Below are 17,586 nucleotides of genomic sequence, written 5' to 3'. Positions count from 1 at the left end.
AAACAGTCAGATGGTGTTGGTGATGTTTGGTCTGCATTTGTGGTGGTTTGGGCCTTTTCAGTTGTAACTGTTGTTGGAATTGTTGTTGGTATAGATGGTGTATGTGTAGTTGTTGTGATAGTGGTAGGTTTTTCTGTAATTGTTGTGGGTTGGGTGGTTGCTGTGGTGGGATTTCCAGGTGTCATAGTTTGGGACTCTGTACCAGTTACCAAAGCAGTTGTTGAAAGTGCAGTTGGAACCATTGTATTTGTGATAATTACAGGGGTTGTTGTGGTAATTGGTTTTCCAGTTGATGTGACTGCAGTTGTGGTGGGAGTTTTTGTGGTTGTTCTTGGTGGCTTTGTAGTGGCTACAGTTTCTGTTGTTATGGTGGTAGGCTTTTCTGTAACCTCTGTGGTCACATTTTCTGTGGTTTTGGTAGTGGTTGCAGGGTTTTCTGTTTTGGTTGTGACTTTTTCTGTTGTTGGAACAACTGTGCTTATCTTTTCTGTTGATGCTGTGCTGGGTTTATTTGTAACTACGATTGTTGTGGTTTGGAACCCAGGTGCTGTGCTTGGAGATTCTGCAACAGTTGTTGGTTGTGCTGTGGCTAGGGTGGTTTTAGTCTGTTGAGTAGTAAATTTAGTTGTCTTTGTTGGAGTAGTTGTTGGTATGGATGGCTTTTGTGTGGTTGTCGTCATGGTTGTGGGTTGTATTGTAATTGTAGTCGGGGTTTCCATGGGTGAAGTAGTTGTTTTGACATTAGTTGTTGACCTTTCAGTGGTTGTGGCCTTTTCAGTTATTGGTCTTGTAGTTGTACCTTTAGTTGTTACTGAGATTGTTGAGGTTTGGGTTGCTGTTGCTGTGCTTGCAGATTCTGTAGCAGTTGGTCTTTCAGTTACTGTGGTGGGTTCTTCTGTGGTTCTGATTGTTGTAACAACCACAGTAGTGGTTTCAGCGTTTTCTGTGCTGGTTGTGACTTTTTTTGTTGTTGGAACAACTGTACTTATCTTTTCTGTTGATGCAGTGCTGGGTTTTGTTGTGGTAATTGGTTTTCCAGTTGATGTGATTGCAGTTGTGGTGGGAGTTTTTGTGGTTGTTCTTGGTGGCTTTGTAGTGGCTACAGTTTCTGTTGTAATGGTGGTAGGCTTTTCTGTAACCTCTGTGGTCACATTTTCTGTGGTTTTGGTCGTGGTTGCAGGTTTTTCTGTGCTGGTTGTGACTTTTGTTGGAACAACTGTGCTTATCTTTTCTGTTGATGCTGTGCTGGGTTCTTCTGTAATTACGGTTGTTGTGGTTTGGAACCCAGGTGCTGTGCTTGGAGATTCTGCAATAGTTGTTGGTCTCTCTGTGGTTGTGGAGGGGAGTTCCGTGGCTGTGATTGTTGTTACAGCTACCGTCGTTGGCTTTTCTGTTGTTATAGCAACAGTTGTGCTGGCTTTTTCTGTAACTGTGGTGGGTTTTTCTGTGGCTTTGATGGTTGTTATAGCAGTGCTGGCCTTTTGTGTAACTGTGGCGATGGGATTTTCTGAAATTGCCATTGTTGTTGTTGGTATTTCTGTGACTGTGGTAGGTTTTTCTGTGGTTGTGGTTGTTTGACCCTGTTCAGTAATAAATGTGGTTGTCTTTGTTGAAATAGTTGTTGGAACGGATGGTTTTTGTGTGGTAGTTGTCATAGTTGTGGGTTCTTCTGTAATTGTGGTGGGTTGTTCTGTGGGTACAGTTGTAGTTTTGGTTATAGTTATTGGCTTCTCTGTGGTTTTGCCTACAGTAGTTGTGGCCTTGTCTGTTGTTGTGGCACTTGTAGTTGCAGCTTCGGTTGGAGTAACACATTGGTTGATGCAACATTTGACTCGAATCTCATAGTCATAACAAATTGGAGGTATGCCTTGCTCTTTGTTATGGCATATCAGTCCATCTGTTGGGTTACAGGTTACTTTTTGACCTAGCTGATCCAAAGGTACATCAGGAAATGCTTTCGCTCGGCATTCTATTTCGAGTTGTTGTTTACAGTCATTCAGACTTGGATCCGTTATGTTTTCTATAGATTCATAGTCTCCACCATTGAGGGTAGGATCAGGGTAATGATTGTTTATCCAATGTGACGAGTGACAGACAAAACAGTCAGATGGAGTTGATGATGTTTGGTCTGCATTTGTGGTGGTTTGGGCCTGTTCAGTTGTAACTGTTGTTGGAATTGTTGTTGGTATAGATGGTGTATGTGTAGTTGTTGTGATGGTAGGCTTTTCTGTAATTGTTGTGGGTTGGGTGGTTGCTGTGGTGGGGTAGCCGGTTGTTGTCATAGTTTGGGACTCTGTACCCGTTACCAAATTAGCTGTTGAAAGTGCCGTTGGAACCATTGTATTTGTGACAATTACAGTGGTTGTCGTGGCAATTGGTTTTACAGTCGATGGGACTGCAGTTGTGCTAGGACTTTCAGTAGTTGTTCTTAGTGGTTTTGTAGTTGCTACACTTTCTGTTGTTAGGGTGGCAGGCTTCTCTGTAGCTTGCGTCGTCATTTTTTCTGTGGTTTTGGCAGTGGAGCTTGGTTGTTGTGTAGTTGTTCCAGTTACGTTTTTTGTAACATTAGCTGAAGTAGTAGTAATGCCAACAGTTTTTGAGGCAGTGGTTGTGGATTTTTGTACTGTGGTGGTATTAGTATTTGGTTCTTCGGTAGTTGTTGTGGGTTTTTTAGTAGTGGTTATTTGATTTTCTGTTGTTAGTACAGCTGTGCTTATCTTCTCTGTTGATGCTGTGCTGGGTTTTTCTGTAACTGCAATTGTTGTAGTATGGATCGATGTCGCTATTGCTGTGCTTGATGACTCTGTAACTGTGGTGGGTTTTTCTGTAGCTGTGGTAGTTTTAGTCTGTTCGGTAGTAAATGTAGTTGCCTTTGTTGGAGTAGTTGTTGGCATGGACGGCTTTTGTGTGATTGTTGTTATAGTTGTGGGTTCTATTGTAATGGTAGCTGGGGTTTCCGTGGGTGAAATGGTTGTTCTGACAATAGTTGTTGGATTTTCTGTGGTTGTAGATACAGTGGTTGTGGCCTTTTCTGTTGTGGCTCTTGTAGTTGTAGCTTTGGTTGTCACTGTGATTGTTGTGGTTTGGATTGCTGTTGCTGTGCTTGGAGATTCTCTAACAGTTGTTGGTCTTTCTGTAACAGTGGTGGGTAGTTCTGTAGATTTAATGGTCGTAACAGCCACAGTTGTGGTTTTTTCTGTTGAAGTCTGTTCAATAGTAAATGTGGTTGCCTTCGTTGGAGTGGTTGTTGGTATGGATGGCTTTTGTGTGGTTGTTGTCATGGTTGCTGGTTCTGTTGTAATAGTGGTGGGCTCTGCTGTGGTTTTGGCTACAGTAGTTGTGGCCTTTTCTGTTGTAAATGCATTTGTTGTGGCACTTGTGGTTGTGCCTTTGGTTGGAGTAACACATTGGTTGATGCAACATTTGACTCTAATTTCATAGTCATAACAAATTGGAGGTATGCCTTGCTCTTTGTTATGGCAGATCAGTCCATCTGTTGGGTTGCATGTTACTTTTTGACCTAGCTGATCCAAAGGTATATCAGGAAATGCTTTTGCTCTGCACTCAATTTCAAGTGGTTGTTCGCAGTCATTCAGATTTTGATCATTCACTTGTGCTATAGATTCATAATCTCCACTATTGGGGTTAGGATCAGGGTAGTGATCGTTGACCCAAGATGACCAGTGGCAAACAAAACACTCAGATGGTGTCGGTGGTTGACCTGTTGTAACTATGGTTGGAGTTGTTCTTGTAATTGTGGTGGTTTCTTTTGTTACTGTAGTGGGTTGCAATATTGTTGTGATGGGCTTCTCTGTGGTGGTATGGGCTTTTGTAGTAGTTGATGTTTCTAGGAAAGTCAAAACATAACAATTGGTGTGTTGTTTTACAGGCTTCTTGTTATTATCTATGTCATTCACGGTTGATGTATACCTGTTGTCGTAAACACAAATTCTGTTGTTGTTGGCTTCAGCGTAGTTGAGTAACTACAGACTTTTACTTCTCTTGTAATATTTCCATGTTCTCCACAAGTAGCAGTAATACAGGTTCCGTCCCCATCATGAGTGTCATACACTATATCTCCATAATTGTATACGTTCTCATTATATGAACAAATGCAAGCTGCAAAATATTACAAAACATTATAACGACAAGCTTTAATTCAAAAGAAGTTTGAAGTGCGTCATTGTCTTTACCTTCAACACTGTGGGTACACTGCGTTTTTGATGATGAACATTCGCTAAAAAGCAAATTGAAACAAAAATAAGTAAATTTACACAACTAAAGTGTTTTTTTTTTAATGATTTGATTAAAAATATCTGACCATTTCTGGCAGTTTTCTCTTGAAGGCATTGTCTCTCCTTCTACATAATGCTTTCCGTCATCATCATAGCATCCACATTGCTCCAGTGACACACACTTCATTGTTACCTCTTCCAAATATGCTTGATCGGGGGGGCACCTTGGATAGCAGCCTGAAAAAAAACAAAATATAATTGAAACAGGTGTACAATCAAGGATGTATTAGATGCAACCATTTTATTGACTGATCCTGATCATCACAAATGTACAGTACCTTCTAACGCTGGAATATGAGTATAGCACTTTCCAGAGGGATTTTTGCAGGTCTTCATACAAGGTTTTCCACAAGCTTCATAATGCCATTCACACTCACCGTCAGAATTGTAGTAATCACAGAAAAGAGCTGATCAAAGCAAAAAAAAAAGTTTAGAAAGAATTCATCTTGATAAAAGCTAATAATATAACAATACTGTATATTTCAAATGCGAACCAGTGAGGATCGCATACGCATAGGTTATATTTAATTTTTCTCTGCATAAAATAGGCACTTACGACAGATAGTGGGAGTTCTCCATTTTATACAAGCTCCAGCCTTATTACAAGCAGCTGCATATGCCGCTACAGCCGAGCAGAAGCACTCACAATCCCCTCCAGAATTACAGGAACATGTGTCTCTTACACAGGCATTATAGTAATGCTGGGAATCCACCTTTGAAGAATAATCATCGTAAAAATGAATAGAGTTTGATTTATAAAGCACATGTGTAAGGTGTACAGCATTACCTTCGTATGGCAGCTACCAAACACCGCACTGTTGATGATGCTGCAGCGTTTCAGTGCCCATGCCTGCCTGTGTGAATACAGCGTGCAGGGACTTTTAAGTGCATTTGTGTTGGCGCAGGTCTGCGACACTTTCCAGCTGTTCCCAAACTCAAAGGCATCTACCACCACTTCTTTGTTTCGGGTGGTGAAATCATTCTTGATGTTTCCATCATAGTTCCCACAAAGGCCACAAACCTTTCCCTGTGATGGAATAAGATAGCATTACTTTATATTTATAGACAACATCAAACAATCACAGATGCTGGTTCACTCACCTTAAATGTGGAGCTCAGTTTGATAATGAGTGTTGTCTTCTTATTCCAAATGAGAACAAGACCATTCTTAGCTTCAATGACAAGATATAATCCAATAGTATGGACTTTATAAGGTATATCTAAACCTGTGTTTTGTTTGACTACGGTTCCCTCTTTAAGGACAATTTCACTGTTCTGAAAAAAAAAAAAGTAATGTAAATTGAAAACATAATGAAGCAAAATGCAATTTTTACACAAGTCTAATGCACCAAGCTCAGAACACATCATTAATTTGGAACTCCTGTCAGATAGTGCAGCAGTTGTCAACTGGGGGTACAAGTACCCCTGATGGTACATGAAGGAACTTCAGGGGGCATGGGAATTTATAACAGGGTTTCTGCAAATCTAAATAAATGATTTTTAGCACTGTGACAGGAATAGTACTTTCTTCGAATTAAGAGCAAATTAATCAGAGTATGACGCACCTTATTGCTAAACTGTGTTATAGTGACTTCTTTGGAAAATGCTCAAGCCTGTATTTGGTTAAGTTTTATGCCAATGTGCATTGTCATTAGTGACACAATTTTTCTGCAGATGAGCCAGAAATAAACTAATCATGTTAAGCTATTTTTGGAGTTCCTGAATAAAATATGTATCCCTATAGATACCACTACAAATAAAATTCCATAATTGAATAAATCACATCCAGGTGAAAAAAAAGTCTGTTTTTTTTTCCTTTGAGTTGGTTAGGGGTTACTTGGCAGAAAAATATTTCACGTAGAGAACTTAAAAAAGTTGATAAGCACTGTGATAGTTTGCATGCAACAATTTATTACAGAATGATGTACCCCTAAGTAGAGCTTGATCGCAGTAGAGCAGATGTTTTCACTTGGCCCACATGGAATGCTCTCAGTCAGAACCCTAAAGGTACCATGCATGTTGTCGCCACAGTAATCCTAGATGACAATGAGGTCAGAGGAATATAAGAAATATTCAAAAAGGTAATCCCACATCTAACACATGTGATACCTGAGTAAAGACGTAACCACAGTCTCCATTAAAGGAGAATTTCTTGTCATCGTAGGTGATGTAATGGCCTTCTCCATAAATTGTACAGGTTCCGTCACAATGCTGATTGGTGCATTCCCATTGCCGGCTCTTACAAGTGCTTTCAGCACATCATAAAGTTCACATAAGACAAGTAAAATACAACACTGTTACAAAGACATAAAAGAGTATACCTACCAGGTGTTACAGTCCACTTTAACAGTCTCTCCAGGCTTGTAGGACTGTCCATTATACGTACAGGGACAATGCATCTCTTCAATACAACCTCCTTTACCGTCAGACAACAGGCCAGCAGGACATACGCATCCTGAGACGCAATGTGTGCTAACCTGTACAATGAAGTTACTAAATTATGGACAGATCAAGGCAAAACTACATCCTGACCTTATACAATACTAAAATTCATTCAATTCAATACTATTCATTAATGCAGATGATCTCTATTCAATTTGTATCACCAAATCATATTTTTGAGGGGGAATCTTACACATTCTGTGTCCAGAGTCTGACAAGTCTTTTGGCACTCTGACCCCGTGTCACCGGGCTTTGCACTCGAGCAGTTGAAGAAAGTCATTGGATTACTGCATGCTGGTCAGTGAACAAATTTGTTAGAAAGGACAAAAGTGTACAGTACAAGAAAGAAGATCATGTCCTGATGGGCACTTTTTGTATTGTACTTACATTCAATCAAATGGTTTCCTGTACAGTTGAGTTTCCCACCACGGCAGACACTGAAATGCGAGGAATAGATGCGTAAAATTGAGGTGTGTCCGATAAACAGATTCCTTGCGATCAATTATTGTTATAGTTTAGGCATTATTAGGCATTTTATTTGTGTGAATCTCATTTTGAAACCTGCTTTCTATATGCTGATTGGATCCATTTTTATCATTTTTTGAAGTCTCTTGACAGCACTTATAAAGTTATAGTTGATCCTTTTTGAAAGTGACATTTTATGTTTATTAAGGAAAATAGTCCAAAGAGCTTTATATTCTTGACATCTGTATTCAAGATTAAACCACAGGGAATTCTGTCGCCCCATTGCTCAATTTCACCATGGGAAATATGACAATGATGGATGATTTTTGAGACAACATAAAACTCAATTTTGAGATAATGTCTATTAAGATTAGGAATTTGTAAAGTCATGCTAAAATCAAATAATGATTTTAAATCTTCAAAAGTCCCCTTTAAGTTCACCTTTAAAGATTTGCGTTGCATTTTAGGGAATATCCTGAAGTTTTGCCCAAAACCCGAAGCATCAACTTCGGTGCTCACCAAGTTTGTCCATGGACCCTAATGCTCTGCTTGGGCCGCAACACCATATCCCCCACATAGCAGGAGCACTGAGAGGCTGGCACACACTCGCCCCTCTCGTTGAGGTAAGTGCCCTCAGCGCAACCGCAGCCATCCATGGGGGTCAAATCAGCATCGCAGGTTAAGTCAGGCTGACCCAGAGAGCGACACGTGCGACCACAGCTTGTCATGTGGTAGTCAAACACAAAAGTTTGAGGGCAGGTTGATGTGTATGTCTCTGTCGAAAGAACGCACAATAGCATTAGCCTCAATCCAAATAATCCAACTGTGAATTGATTGGGTCAAAACTCACCACACACGACCTCACGCCATCCTGCCAAAGAGACACCAGCAGCGGCGCATGCATGAGCATAGGACGACATGGTAGCACATACAGAATCCAAACTGTTTTCACCAGCACACGTGTCATATATGCAAGACTGTAAGAAGAGAATGCATCAAGCTGAATTTGTTGAATATGAAATATTGCCTTTAATAAGGTGCTTATGTTGTCGTCTAGGAATTGAAGTTGCAAAATATATTAAAACTTACATGGGGTTCTTGGTCTGTGGCATAAGAATACATGACACAGAACATATTTAGGAGACATTTATTTACCTAATTTGTCATGCGAGTGTGTTATATTTCTGGCATGAAAGCGTCCTTCATACAAATATATTTACTGTTATGTTTTGTGGTTTGGAAATCAGTTTGCACGGCAGTCTGAGAAAATGTCTTAAGTCATAAGATAGCCCACTCAGTTTAATCTATTTTAAATGTATGGACCAAAAGTCTTTTTTTTTTTTTCTATTTAAAAATATACTGAAAATAAATCTTTAAGCTGCTATCCCACTAAGAGGTGAACACTGGCAAGTGTTGGCGAAGTTAGGGTCTGTTTGAAGCGCATCATGTTTTTTTTCAAGTTCGCCAACATTCGCCAAAATGTTAAAAGAGAATGCCAAAGGTTGCCAATTGATGGTGAAATGTCCACCAATGCTTTTAATGTCTTTGTTTTGAATTGTTGGCAAGCTTGAACGCATTCTGACTATATCAAGACCCACTACCTTAATGGACACTCGCCAACGTTTGCCCCTCAGTGGGGCAGGGGCTGCACAATTGGAAGTTAGTTCACACTTCACATTACGTCGCTGCCATTGGAAAAAAAAAATGTAGGGACTGCAATGGACCAAAGACTCTCTGTAGCTATACAAGACCTTGTAGCGTGGGCAGTAATGTGCGAAAATTTCTTCTCATTCGGCATTATTGTAATTTCACGATGAATAATGCAGAAGCTCACAGAAAATGTCCTCCAAATTGTGTCAAATGGTTCCAAATGGCTAAAGTGAAGGATATTAAGTTTGGCCAAAGAAAACCCTACCAAATATCTGTGTGGATCCAAATTACCCATACATTTAATATATATATATATATTTTACATGTAGGAAATGTGTAAGATATTTTCTTAGTTATTATTTTTTAGTAAGCAATGTATTTAAAAAAAAATGACAACTGTTTTCAACAAGTATGTAGCACAAATATCTACCGTTAGATAGTCCTCTGGGTTTATCTCAGAATGGCACTTGGAAAACACCCCTGTTGTGTCAGTCAGTATGGGACACCAGTGATGAGCATATTTCTCTAAAAAAGACGCATAAACATTCTGTTTTAGACACTGCAGAATAATTTTAAAATAAAACTTAAAAATACACTGTTAATGAATTATATCATTTCTAGTTCCAATATTTTCATTGGAATTTTTTTTCCTCCTTTAAAGTGATTTTAACATGATCACTATATTTGATAAAACATTGCAATAATATTGTATTTTTTAAATGACAACAACTTACCCTTGTCTACACTCAAAAGGCAGGGGTCACTAAATGTATTGTTGACATCTGGACAGTCCCCTTTTGTCTTCCATGAGTTAGCAAACGCGGCAGCCGTCCCCTCAATCATCCCACTTCTGGTTCTGAAGTCATTGCATTCAACATCGTTGAAATCTCCACAAAGACCTGCAAAGAGAAAGGGAAAGAGAGAGAATAATTACCTGATAGAATAGAATAGCCAGGCAAGATAATGATAACTTACCAAGGAGTTTGCCTTTATGGGGAGGACTGGCTTTGATATAAACCTGCATGATTGGGATGAGCTGAATTTCAAGGTGAAGCCCATAGACAGTGTGGATCACAATGTAAAATGTAGATGGGCTGAAGATTGTTACGTCATCTGCCGGGAAAACCATACATTATTATTGACGGGATGAAAGTGATTCACATCACATGAAAGTCTTCATTTTTTTGAGAAATGACATGAAGAGGAAAAAAGCACTCACCGTTGAAAAATGGCAGACGAGAGGTTAGTTTATTGACTAAAACTTGACTGTTTGAATCAACAGCAATCATCTGTAGATGGACAATGCATTAAATATAATAGAATATATCTTCTAACATGTTTCAACAAAGCAAACCTTACCGTGGATTTCGGCAGCAGTACGGTGACTGCAGTCAAGCATGTGGATTCATCGGATTTTTCACATTTGACAAGGTCACCCAGGACAACAAAAGTCCCATTCATCTCCTGCAGAAGAGAACATACATGATTACATATATGTATACATAAATAAATATATAAAACTGTCTTTCCCATTCTCTCTAAATATATGTGTACATACAGTATGTACATATACTGTATGTATGTGTATACTGTATGTATTTTAAATATATTTTAAAATTAGAGCAGCATTTTCATTCTGCCCTTTCTTGTTTTACTATGTACCTTTGTTAGAACATAAGAGCAGTCCCCATGGAAAGTGTATGTCTTTCCATCATAGGTGGAGATGTGTGAGCCACCCAGAACAGAGCAGACACCAGGACAGTCAGTGTCATGGCACCTCCATTCACCCTTTGTACACGTGCTGCCGAAACAATTAAGTCGGTTTTATAAAACAGTTTGACTAAACATTAGGAAGAAGTGAGCTTAATATTTACCATTTCTGACAGGCCTTGGAGTAGGATTCACCGGGATTGTAAGGCTTGCCGTTATGCATACAGGAGCACTGGTCCACAGGTAAACAGCCACGATGACCAATGTCATCCAGGAGTGTCCCTGAGCAGACAAATTCCGTCAGGAGGTTGAAGTTCAGATTCAGGAGAAGCAGTGTGGTTTTCGTCCCGGCCGTGGAACAGCGGACGAGCTCTACACCCTGGCCAGGATCCTCAAGGGTGCATGGCCATGTAGTATACATGTGTATTATGTCCCTCTGGCAGTTCTGTGGAGGGTGCTTCAGGAGTACAGGGTACTGAACCCCTTGATAAGGGCTGTACGATCCCTCTACCCTGTACCTTGAGACTTCGGTGATTTAGGGCTATACAAATAAAATTTGATTGATTTGATTGATGTCAGAGTTTGGTCCGCATTTCCGGCAGTAAGTCAAATCCGTTTCCAGTGGCGGTTGGACTCCGCCAAGGCTTTCCTTTGTCACTGATTCTGTTCATTTACTTTGTGGACAGAATTTCTAGTCGCAGCCAAAGCGTTGAGGGTGTCTGGTTTAGGAGTCTCAACATTGCCCTCTCCGAGTCGGGGATGAGGACCTGCCCCAAGGGGAGGAGTTTAAGTATATTGGCGTCTTGTTCACGAGTGAGAGTAGGATGGAAAAGGAGATCAACAAGCGGATCGGTGCAGCGTCTGCTGTAATGCGGACTCTGTACTGGTCTGTAGTGGTGAAGGAAGAGCTGAGCCGAAAGGCGAAGCTCTCAAATTACCGGTCGATCTACATTCCTGCCCTCACCAATGGTCACAAGCGGTGGGTCGTGACCGAAAGAAAGAACGAGATCAAACGTTTTCTTCGCAGGGTCTCCAAGCTTTCCCATAGAGATAGAGTGAGAAGCTCAGTCATCGGGGAGGGACTCAGTGCCGAGCCGCTGCTCCTCAGCGTTGAGAGGAGCCAGTTGAGGTGGTTGGGGCATCTGTTGGGGATCCCTCCCCGACGCCTGCCTCCCTGGTGAGGTGTTTTGGCCCTGTCCCACTGGGAGGGGGCCCCCGGGGACGACCCAGCACACGGAGAGACTATGTCTCTCTGCTGTCCCCACGATCCAGATGGACTTGTATAAGGCAATGCACCTAACACTATGCACCTACACATTAATGACGTTAGAGCCAATGTATGTACTGTGGTGACTGATTGTGGTGACATCATGCTACATGCGTGAGCCTCTGTCATTCTCGCTCCCAAAGTGGCCAAGCTAAAATGTTTACATAGCTCTACATACATTCTCAATAATTAAAGCAATACAACTCTGTTACAGTATTTGGGTGGTTCTATGATGATTAATTTGTTGATCAGTTGATTAGTTTGAGCCACTCCTGCTTGAAAAGTACATCTTCGGTTAAAAAAAAAAAGTGGTCCTATGTTGTGATTTTTGCTCATAGATCATACCAAAAAAAAAAAAAAATCCATTTAACAGCTTGAATCTCAAAAACTCTAAATTGAACCAATCTGGAGGTAGAACTAGTCTGTATGTATGAAACCTTACCAGATGGACAGAAGCATCCATCCACGCAGTGTTCCTCACACACTTGACTCCTCTGTGGGTCGCTGCAGGTGTCAATGCAAGGGCTCCCACATTCTTTGTACTCCATGTTAAACGGACATGTTTTTTTAGCTATTGATTATAAAATAGGAGCAAATGTTAATTAAAACAATTTCAACGAATGAGCATTTGCAGCAAACACAGCAAACATTTGTTTTCCTTACCGCACAAATGTGCATTCCATTCCTTCGGCTCACCACCCGCATGTGCGCATTGGCGTGAGTACTCTGCCATGGTTGAACACAAGCAGGATGTAGAGTTGCTTTTGCAGGAGCACAAGTCCTTCACACAAGCTTCCACGAAGGCCGCACTGTCCACTCGATCTTGACAGCTGAGGAAAGAAGCTCCTGACACGAAGTTCTCACATTCGACTCTCTGTGAAGCATAGCAACATGTTTGACAAATATTCATTTGAGAGTATCCTTCCATTAAATACCTGACTCATGGAGCAGGTTTGGGAAGAGGCTGAAATTTCTTCGCAGTTGATAGTCGGACCGTTGATTTTCCAGGCCTCGGCTAACTCCTCAGGTGACCCTGGAAAAGAAGGTTTAGTACATTTAAATACTGGGATTGCGGTTTCCAAACGGTTCACATAGCCCAGTTTATTTGGCCCAATTACAGCTCTAGTTTAGTAAATCGCAGATGGTGAACTGGTTAGCACATCTGCCTCATATGCGGGGAACGTGGGTTCAATTCTAGCTTCAGCCTTTGTGTGTGGAGTTTGCATTGTCTCCCCGTGCTTGTGTAGGTTAACCATACTGTGACCATAGCATTTTGTGTATATATCACCAGTACTTAAAGCAAAAACAAACAAAAAACCTCAGTAAGTCCATCTCGGTGCTACACTGCAGCAATTTAACATAAACCATCATAAGGATCTTTGCACTCATGTATCTGTCATTGTGGTAATTTGAATTTTATGGATTGAAAAAACAAGTGAAAGTGGTATTATCAGTAGTATCAAAAAGGTCTCTTAGGATATTTACTCACCATCAGTGTGGTCTTCATTGAAGTCACCGCACAAACCACAAGTCTGATTTTTGTACTTAGCATCCAACTCAACCTGAAAATTACACAAAAATTGCATGTAAAAATTAATCAACAATTTATTGCACACACAGGTCCATTCAAACAAAACAAAATACAATCACAAAACATAAATCATGATAAAAGATACAAAGGTGTAGAAATACACATTATTTACTTAACTTACAATTTCTTTATTTACAATTTATACAAAATATTGCGCCAATCAGTCTAACCCTAGAGTTAAATTTATAACAGCTTTTTCAAGGCTTCTATTATGTGATTCTTTGTTTTGTCTAGTTGCCTAATAAAGCTAAAAGTCAGCTGTGTTAACGGCTGGCACTCATTTTTTCGAAGAAGGGGCCTCGGTGCATAGCTGTAAGCAACTTCAAGCCTTTGTAAACTTGACTTCTTATAGCTGGACCACAATTGAGCAGTATAATATAAGTTCTGAACTGAGCATTTAACATAATCAGAGCACAGAAAACTTTCTAATCAGCAAATTAGAAGATATTTGCTGTCGTGAGATATTTTTATCATCCATCCAGAGATGACGGAAATTGAGATAACTATTCTTATTATTTCATTTTGGCAAAATTCCATCATGAACATATAATATAATATAATATAATATAATATAATATAATATAATATAATATAATATATATATATATATATATATATATATATATATATATATATATATATATATATATATATATATATATATATATATATATATATATATATATATATATATATATATTTTTTTTTTTTTTTTTTTTTTTTTTTTTTTTAAATAAAATCCAGACCTTAATTTTCGTTACATTTGGAACAAATTCAATGCACATTCATTCAGTTCAATTGGCGAAGATTATTCCATAGACTTACCCAGAGCGTGTCTTCTCCATTCCACATAACAACCACGCCGCTCGAGGCCTCAAACTTAACATAGGAGAATGTCCCTACGATAGAGAGGCCTGCCTGGCTGAAAGGCAACGTCACACTACAGGACGAAAAGCCATCGCAGGTATGGGTTTAGCTCCATGTATGACCAATAAAAAACATATTTATTTTCAAATATTTACACATACATCTCATCATTGACCATGATGGAGGAGTTGAACATTTCCACCACCATTCCCTCCAGTCTCATGGTGACCCGCTTGAGAGGAGCGGCCCAGCCCGTCTGCTGCCGTTGCACTTGGATATTAAAGTCCTCGTAGCTGTCCTTGCAGTTGGATGCAAGCAGATAGTTGCAGTTGGAACGAAGCTGGAAGAATTTTCCGTCAAAAGTCCTGAAGTGGTAGTTTCCCCATGTGCTGCAGAACTGGTTATCTTGGGACGCGCTCAATTCTGAAATGGTATTTGAAATTAAATGTTAATGGAAAAAGCTGAAAAGTTTTTTTTTTTTTTTTGTACTTTTTTCATTCGAAACTGGAACATTATATTATTTAAAAAATACCTTTCAATGGCCTTCATAAGGGCCATACCAACAGGGATTTTTTGCACTTCGGCACAATAAAATTCAGACAACCAGTTTATTTAAAAGATGCTGTAACGACTAATATGATATTTTTTTCTTGTAATACGTAGATCAATAAAGATATGAATTACAGGCATTTGATAAGTTTATAATACTTTGTCCTTTTAAGTTTGTTTGTTTCATTTTATAATGGAGACAAAAATTGGCAACAAACAACTCATTTCTTTTTTGCTGATAATGTCATGATTTCCATTTTTGTTTTAGTGTGAGATTTTCAGGGCATAAATTGAAAAAAAATATCTGACAAATTTTGTCAAAAAATGTGAAAAAGGCTGTTTATTGGCTCACATAAAATACAAAAATTGCTTTTACATGTGTGTAGGAACATTTGCACTGGAAAGTATTGACTTTAACAAAAAAAGTTAGAAAAGAAAATGGTTAATATCAGCTGATTTAATCGCCCAACTGATTAATTGCCACTTAATGTGAAATTTCATTCATTTCAATTTTCAAAAATACTAGAATTTTTCTATAAATACAAGAAACACGGATTGCAGTTTAGGGGTGGAGTAAAATAATTGATATTTGAGGCATTTTGCTGGATGCTTGTACCAGACATGATATTAAGATCCTTGAGAAGTTACAATCATGAAAAATTGTTTAAGTTGATCTCACCAGTAAATATTGGGATTGATGTCACCACCTGTACTGGGACTACAAAGGAAAAAGAGAAATTGTTTCCAATCATTCATTGATAGTGTACGAATGTGATCATTAATATTTGGACGGAGACTCAAAATCATACAAATACAAGCAGTCCCCAAAAATCTAACATTAAAGCCCATATCCAATTTGCAAACTGAAAACAGACGAAGATTAAATACATATTCTCATTGAACTAAACCAGAATTTTTCTTCAACACCAAGTCATGTTTCACACTCATTTCACACTCACTTGAATAGAAACACTTGCGCACACACTCAAAAGGTAGAACACGAGAGCAGCATTTGAATGATTATTTTATATTTCTAACATTGCTTTTCAACTTTCCGTCATAGTCCACTAGATTAATGCTAACACTGAAACGCTATAAGCCTAATGAGGAGCATCCGCTGTATGTGTCAGTGTTTAAATTCCTTAAAGTTTAAATGCATATATGAACATAAATGTTGCTGCAACACATGTAGACAGAAAATAGAAAGCGCCTAGGTCACAGGCATGTATTCGTTATCCTCTGAGGAAAACTAGATTGCAGCAGTTTATTGCATAATTAAATGAATCTCATTCATTTATCTGAGGATTGTTATACTGACTACAGCGGCCAAATCATGCTTAGTAGAAGTTTACTGCTCAATTATGTGATTATCACGTTTTGATTCAGTAAAAATATATGTACATAGGTTTTTTGTTTTTTTTTGGGAAGGATTGGAACATTTTAATGGCATTTCCGTTGTAACAATAATATAGCTCTTGCATTGGATGATAATGCGGGTGTATCTAATGAAGAGTCCAATATAAGTTTACGTACCACTGGTTGCAGCAGATAGTCCAAAGTAGAGGCTAAACCACGATATCACCCATCCAATCGCCATCCCGCTTGCTCCCATCGCCACCAACTGGGTGAACTGGTCCCAAATGCCCATTGCCATTTAATATAGTTGATTGGCTGTTTGCAGTTAAGGAGGGGTGACATTGTTACACTATGGGTGTCAGCATCTTATCACACGTACGAGGAGTTTGCTTACAACAACACATCTCCATTTCCGTGTGACAAACAGGGTTATATTTTCATGCTAATCTTTTAACATTATAAGTCCTCCTGTAAGTAAAACAAACATTTGTAATGGCCATAATGTATCGTCAATCCAGATGAATCATGGATACGTATGCTTTCCTTATGATGATCTTTTGTTCATGTACTTCTTAGTTTTTTCTACAAGGAAGATGCTAGTGTGTTGTATTGATACTAGAACAAAGCGTGTGTGCTCTTCTCAGTCAACTAGAACAGTTTAAGCAGTGGGTGTTCATGTCTTAGTAAGGTTGTTCTCTATATCAACTGAGTGTACGTTGACTAAATATTAGCCAGCTATCAATTCCAATCAAGCATGGACACAAAAGGACAAGCATGGGAAGACTTAGGGTGAGTTAGCGCCCTTTTTGTTTTTTTCACAAATAACCCTCTGACACTAAATCTGAAAAACACACTATCCCCTCCCCAAAAAAGTCTGAAAACTATCCAGACTATGTGAAAACCTATTCACATATAACCAAAAATCTCTGACATGCTTCAACATTTCAAATGTGACATGAGGCCTTGCTGCAATTTTGATGCAATTCCGGGTCTCCTTTCAAACACAGATTTGATCTCCCTCTGACCATTTTCAGTGTGTGCGTTTTGATTTTGGTAATAAGAGAGTTGCTTTCTTTTAGTTTAGAGTTAAAGCATAAGGTTTTTTTTCCGTGTGAGTGAGGGTTGTTTGGTGCTTATTATTCAATAGAGAGGCAGATGATGTTTGGCTCTTGGTGAACAAGAAATGATTCCCATGTCCACCAGGTAATAGAATAGAACAGCATAGAATGCCTTTGTTGTCATTGGACAGCAGGTATGCATTGTAATTGAGTGTGCTGCTCCAAATGGTGCATATTAAATAAATATGAACAATAAATCGTATCGAAAAAAAATCACTTTCACAGGCGTGTAATTGTTATTTTCAGTTTGTTCGTGTTTTGATGTTTTTCAGGGCG

At 39.1% G+C, this 17,586-nt stretch overlaps 1 protein-coding gene across 1 annotated transcript; it reads right to left on the bottom strand.

The window, feature by feature from the left end:
* Positions 1-57: 57 nt before the first annotated feature.
* On the bottom strand, positions 58-16,448 carry LOC148422396 (mucin-2-like). Its single transcript, XM_088416620.1, has 34 exons — positions 16,370-16,448; positions 15,519-15,554; positions 14,449-14,731; positions 14,246-14,360; positions 13,319-13,391; positions 12,765-12,862; positions 12,493-12,703; positions 12,272-12,400; positions 10,727-10,844; positions 10,515-10,653; positions 10,211-10,313; positions 10,072-10,146; positions 9,828-9,965; positions 9,587-9,751; positions 9,283-9,377; positions 8,053-8,179; positions 7,722-7,977; positions 7,125-7,174; positions 6,931-7,031; positions 6,621-6,772; positions 6,405-6,543; positions 6,224-6,331; positions 5,397-5,570; positions 5,083-5,322; positions 4,852-5,008; positions 4,574-4,702; positions 4,322-4,472; positions 4,194-4,237; positions 3,931-4,119; positions 3,231-3,811; positions 2,871-3,114; positions 1,781-2,503; positions 986-1,580; positions 58-391 (listed from the first exon to the last, which is right to left on the bottom strand). The coding sequence occupies exons 1-34, from the start codon at positions 16,446-16,448 to the stop codon at positions 58-60; spliced, it is 6,351 nt and encodes a 2,116-aa protein (XP_088272746.1).
* Between the last annotated feature and the right edge of the window lie 1,138 nt (positions 16,449-17,586).

This window comes from Hippichthys cyanospilos, chromosome 6, assembly GCF_059441005.1.
Source record: "Hippichthys cyanospilos isolate Australia breed blue-spotted pipefish chromosome 6, RoL_Hcya_1.0, whole genome shotgun sequence".
NCBI lineage: Eukaryota > Metazoa > Chordata > Actinopteri > Syngnathiformes > Syngnathidae > Hippichthys > Hippichthys cyanospilos.
This window is presented reverse-complemented; position numbering and strand designations above follow the sequence as displayed.